This window comes from Haplochromis burtoni, unplaced genomic scaffold, assembly GCF_018398535.1.
Source record: "Haplochromis burtoni strain Fernald_Lab_line unplaced genomic scaffold, NCSU_Asbu1 Contig_208, whole genome shotgun sequence".
NCBI classification, from domain to species: domain Eukaryota; kingdom Metazoa; phylum Chordata; class Actinopteri; order Cichliformes; family Cichlidae; genus Haplochromis; species Haplochromis burtoni.
The window spans coordinates 522,138-528,347 of record NW_024582569.1 but is presented as its reverse complement, the minus strand read 5'-3'; the positions used below and the strand labels follow the sequence as shown (position 1 = coordinate 528,347).

Here is a 6,210-nt window from a genome sequence, read left to right as displayed (position 1 = left end):
AAAGGCTCGCTTTTGTTTAACTCCACTCCTGCATCCTCGCTTGTGTTCGCTCCTGGGTCCACCACACACATTTCCGCACGGTCTGCCTCCGCAGACCGTGACACTCTTCAGCTGTCACCTTTGATGCGGGCGCGGGACTCTCGGATTAGAAGCCGTTATCAATGGTTAAAATTCGTCTCTATGTTTTAATTTTTCTGGGGGTTTTTTAAATTCTGCGACCGCTGAAGTGGAGGCAGCAATTGGACTGTTTTTAAAAGAATGTCATTCAAAATGATGAGCCAAGTGGAGGGCAAGCGGGCACTTTTAGTTTGCCTCTATTTTTCTTTTCCCATCAATGCACCTGCTGTTTCCCCCTGAAAATCCCCAAAGGGAGCCACATCCACTAGAGTATAACAGGAACACTAAGCAATACCTGCTCGCAGCCAGAAACTGACAACTCACACAAAGCCCTTTGGTAACCCAGCAATCACTAACAAGATTATGTGTGTGTGTGGGGGGGTCGGGGTGGGGTGAGGTGTGGGAATGCTGAAGCCATGTAGCTTCTAAAACAGACAGAAATGTAATATGAGGTTAGATTAGATAGAAATTCACAGGAATTTGCCCTTGTTTGGGGAACGTTTATGGAGATTGATGCTCTGAGAGATGACAAATCATAATCACATGTGGAGGTATGCTTCCAAGACGCCTAATAGGGCAGCAAGATTGCATTTGCCTGAGTTTCATCCCCATAATTAGCGTGATGAAACGCAGCCTTTCAACATTTAGCTGTAGGCTACACTGTGTGAGTTGAAGCACCTGAGTGCATATAACCACGTTCTGTCTAACCAGTTCAATGTGCATCAGATTCAGCTAGCACCCCGAAGAAGCTGGGTTGTTTTTTTTATTGCAACTCCCCAGCTGGAACTGTGGTGCTATGCACCTCGTCAGCCAGAGCAGTTCTCATCCTCGGTGCATTCGGTGCACTCCCCAGAGCTGCATCAAGGTCTTCACCTAAAACTCAGTAACAAGATTCATACATTAATCATCGATATGACAGACCACCTTTCCCTTCGAGGAAGCCAAGAATAGCTGCACTTATAGCAGGGAAAGTAGTCGACATTCTTTTAGCGTAACTGTATCTCTGTCATTAAGCCATACAATAACAATATAAAAGACAGTCACCTTGAAAAGGGTTAGCCTGTGGTCTGTGGTATTGGTATAATAGCTGAGGGAAAAGAGAAAAAATAAAACACATCTGGAAGTCATGGCTAATGCAAATGTTTTTCGGGGGTGCTGGAGGAGCTGACACCTTCTGTAGGCCACTCTTTCCAGTAGCATATTCTGTAAGCTTGCTGTTGCCATTCTGACTAATTTGATTGGTCCTAATTTGCATCACATCACTGAATTAGCATGAAAAAACCCATCCTCATGCATGGCTGAACCTTTCCCCACATCTTGACTGGTCGTGACAGACGGCTTAACCTGGTTCTGCTCAAGGATCAGTTGGGTTCTCTCTGTATTGTTGCACCACTATACCTCACAATATAAAATTTAAGATGAGTATTGTTGGGGAACAAAAAAAAAGTAATTAAATTTGATTGAAATGCTGTTAATGAACTCTGTGCTGTTCTAGCTTTTTTCCTGCCCCCCAGCACCAGCACCATTATCTCCTTCACCCACCCCCCCCCCTTTTTCTTCGTCTCACGATGTGTTGTCCTGCCCTGCGGTGAACTTACAAATTCAAGAGGAGGATTCTTCACTTAGTCCTCACAGACAGCGTGCCCCAGGCTACATGGGAGGAGGAGAGGGGGGTCACATAACTCAGGGGAGAGTGTGGCACTAACTAGACAAAATGACAGGGCAGAGGAGATGCCAAACAGCGAGACTGACCTTGTCTGCTCTCTTTAAAGCAGTCGTGATGTGCGCGCACACACACACTCTCACGCACAGATGCGGAATCAGACGCAGAAACGCACACACACCCAATTGCCGGGCTGGTGTATGAAAATAATTGAGCGAATCAATTTAAGTTGGATAGAGATTTCTTACAGGCGCCGCTGCTTCACAAAGCACAGCATGGAAGAAAAATAATGAGAACTTCTTTAGGTTACTTTTTATACTGATGTTGAGACAACAATGGGGTAACAATAGGAATGCTGGAGTCGTACTGTACATATGATAAAAAGGATATGATATTATATTGTGGTATATAACTTTACATATTTCTATTCATCTGTTTCTTTTTGTTTTATCTTTGTAAAATAATAAATTGACAAATTTTATTTGAATTTAATGATGAGCTCGACAGGCTTTCATCCAAAAATACACCCCCTCTTACAGAGTTTCTTAATAAGAAGAAGGAACGGTGAAAGAGAGGAACATCGGATTGTGCCCTCTTTAGGAAGCAGTTTACTAAAACCAAATTGTAAAGTCAGATATTGCCAGAAGCTGTGAAGAATCAAAGTTCGACAAAGGAAAAGTGAACAGTAAGAAGCCAATTCGTCAACCTCATCCTGTTGGTATCCTGTGGTATTATTGAAATACAGACAAACTGGGTTAGTAAACACAACTGTGCCGTGTTCAGTTTAGCAGAACACGATTGGATTACTTTAGAGATACTGAGCTTCAGCCAGTTTGGGGGCAGTTTCCACTCACTGTCATTTGCAGCATCCAACAAGTTGCCCAACATGGCTTTAAATAATGAATAGGAGCGCCTGCAGCTGAGCTTTTTTGCTGAATTTCTATATTCATTTTTTTTCCCTCTCTAGCCTTCATGCCGAGGGCTTCAGCGGCACAGCTGGACGAACCAGCAGCCTCTCCCACGCTGGAAGCCAGTTCAGCACCAAGGACAGAGACAATGACCGCTGCACCTGCAAGTGTGCGCAGCTCGCGTCAGGAGGTAACGTTGCATCAGTCACCTGCTGTCGCTCAACCCACATCATCTCAATCTGTCTCTCCTCATAACCCGTCTTGTAAAGAAAAAAAAAATACGATATCCACTCCCTTGTAAATGTCCTGAAGTGCATTTCATTTCCCTTCTGCGCCAGTATAAAGTTACTGCTGACTTACAGCTGTACATTTGGGTGTTACATTTCATGAGCTTGCATTCAATTAATTCTGACTTTTACCTTGAACTTTTTGCCACACTTCCTCTTCTGCAGGATGGTGGTTTGACGCTTGCGGTCCGTCCAACCTGAATGGCATATATTACCCTGCCTCCTCCAGCGTGGTTCGCTACAATAGTATTAAGTGGTACTACTGGAAGGGTCCAAATGTGATCGCTACCATGACAACCATGATGGTTCGCCCAGCTAATTTCTGATGATGCTGGCATGTACTTGCCACCGGATTGTGAAGTGAATGTCATCACCGTTAAACAGAAATATACAATATCCAAGAAAATGTGTATTTTTGGGAAGACACTCAAAGAAGGCTTTCGGTGATTTCAGCTTGTGGACATTTTGGAGGGGTGCTTTAGCAATCGCCTGGGGACATATATTCAGACTCACCGCAAATGACTGTGAATTCCTGAGTGAGGAAATCCACGAACCGGAACTATTCACAAAGGTACTCGGGCTATATTTTAATAAGGATTGTTCAGCTGTGAGAGGAAGGAGACAGAGTATGAGCTTGGCTACAGACAAAAGAAAAAAAAGAAGAAATAACACATCACTTTATGCAGTTTAAAAACCAGTTATGCAACCCCTAATAAATGATGAAACTTTAGAAATGTTATAACAAAACTTACTTTTAAGGATGGATAGAAAGTGAGTACATCAGAGAGACAGCTCAGGTTGAGCAGTTTAGAGATAAAGTTAAAAGAGGCGAGGCTGAAATAGTTTGGACAGAGGAGGAGGGACATATATGGATATATCAAACAAGGATGTGGAAGAGGGAGCTGCAAGGCGGGAGGAAAACAGGAAGACCACAGAGGATGTTCATGGGCACAGAAAAGGAGCATTGGTGTGCTAGGCATAGGGTGAGATGGAGGTAGATGATCTGCTGTGGCTAAAAGATGAAGCGATGAAAACTTTTGTTTTGTATTTGATGTAAGATAATTTGGTGACACTTTATAACAGCCATCATTAATAAAGGATAAATTAATTTTTGTTTATTTTGTACTTTTTTTTTTACTGCTTAACAATAGAATAATAATGAATCTTATTTACTAATTGATTAATAAGTGGTGTGTAAATCAATCAATCTATGAACATTATCTGCACGGCTATTGTAAAGTTGTAAATGACATTTATAAAATGTGTTACACTTGGTTAAGAAGCATTGTGGAATCTATAACAATAACTTGGATGACTAATATAAACTGGTCTTTATATTACTTAGTCTCTTGTCTCCTGTTATCACTGTTTGATATGAGTATCTCTCAGCCTGTCATTACAATGTAAATATTGCTGTTTCCTATGATACCATACATAACGCAATATTTAACTTGCAACATGATTATCTTATTACAACACGAGATAGATAGATAGATAGATAGATAGATAGATAGATAGATAGATAGATAGATAGATAGATAGATAGATAGATAGATAGATAGATAGATAGATAGATAATAAAAAGGAGATCAAAGAAACCAAGAACCCCCCCCAAAAAATGTCTTGAATGCTTCTGTATTTCATTTCACACTGACTGCTTTGTCAACTTGGATTTGGTGTTTGTGATATCTGTAATGTGCGCAGAGTGAAAGATAACCTATTCTTTAAAGTTTTACCATTGTTCATAAAACAACGCCATAAAGAACAGCAATAATATCAGCCTCTGCCCTCTGTGGTATCTTCAGGCTTTGCCTGCTTCTTTCAACAACCATATTTCACAACGTTTATTTGTGAGAGATTTAGCTGATAAATATACATCATACTCTTTCACCGCTGTGATTTGCTTTGAAAAATGAAACATTTGAAATAACATCTATAAACATAGCTGTAAATTACATTTGGACTTTGCCCAAATAGTAAAAACATATACAATTTTACACAGTTCTTTGGTGCCTACAACCCACAGTGCAAAGCTCTCGTCTCCATCTTGCTACATAAAAGTTGAACAGTCCAATAACGCTGAGCCCTGCAGCGCTCATTAAAAAGTGAATGGATGGAGACAGCATCCAGTTAACTGGCAGATGACACATGTGGATGATAACTGGCAATCTATAACCTTATGTCACAGAAACAAACTTTCTTTTATTCTATAATGAGTTTAAATAACATGGAAACAATGTCAGTGGAACATTGAAGTAGTGGACACACATTACCGGGTCAAATGGTTGCCATCTATTTATTACAAAAATGTATGACAAAAATAGACTATAGTAATAGTCACTCACCCATTCAAATCATTAAATTCAGGTGTTCCACTTTTGAAAGAATGTGTCCCTCTCAGGAGCTCAGCTAATTCCTGTGTGGTACCATCATAGGATGTGTAACAAGTCCAGTCATTAAATTTCCTCACTACTAAATATTCCACAGTACACTGTTGGTGGAAGTGATTGGGAACGACAGCAACTCAGGTATGAAGTAGTATTCCAAATAAAATCACAGAGCGGGGTCAGTGGATGCAGAGGTGCTTGGTGCTCAGAGGTCACCAACTTTATGCACAGTCAAGTGCTAGAGCTCAAGAACAGCACGTAGAGAGATTCATGGAATGGGTTTCCATGGCTGAGCAGCTGCAATGCCTTACATCACGAAGCGCAATACCATGATGGACGCAGAGGAGTAAAGCACGCTGACACTGGTTAAGTCTGGGTTTGGTGGTTGTTTGGTTGCCAAGTGTAAAGTTTGGTGGAGGTTTTTTGTTTTTGTTTTTTACAGGAGTTGGACTCAGCCCTTTAGTTCTAGTGAAAGGAACTCTTAACACTTCATCATACCAAGACACTTTGGACAATTTCATGTTCCCATCTTTGTGGGAACAGTTCACAAAGATGGGAACATGAAATGGATACAACATGACTGCGCACCATGACTGCAAATACCATAAAGACATGGATGATGGAGTTTGGTGTGGAAGAACTTGACTGTCCTGCACAGAGTCCTGACCTCAACCTGACAGAACACCTTTGGGATGAATTAAAGCACACACTATAAGCCAGGCCTTTTCATCCAACATCAGTGTGTGACCTCACAAATGTGTTTTTGGAAGAATGGTCAAAAATTCCCATTAACACTCCTAAAACTGGTGAAAAGCCTGCCTAGTAGAGCTGCAGTTATTATAGATGCA

The 6,210-nt window shown here is 41.2% G+C and overlaps 1 protein-coding gene across 1 annotated transcript in view; it reads left to right on the top strand.

The window, feature by feature from the left end:
• Positions 1-4,742, top strand: part of angpt2b (angiopoietin 2b) — a 30,773-nt gene extending 26,031 nt beyond the window's left edge. Inside the window, exons 8-9 of the mRNA XM_005936210.2 lie at positions 2,748-2,878; positions 3,141-4,742. Of these exons, the coding sequence (XP_005936272.1) occupies positions 2,748-2,878; positions 3,141-3,301 (292 nt within the window). The 3' untranslated portion in view covers positions 3,302-4,742. The remainder of the gene's footprint in view (positions 1-2,747; positions 2,879-3,140) is intronic.
• Positions 4,743-6,210: the final 1,468 nt, after the last annotated feature.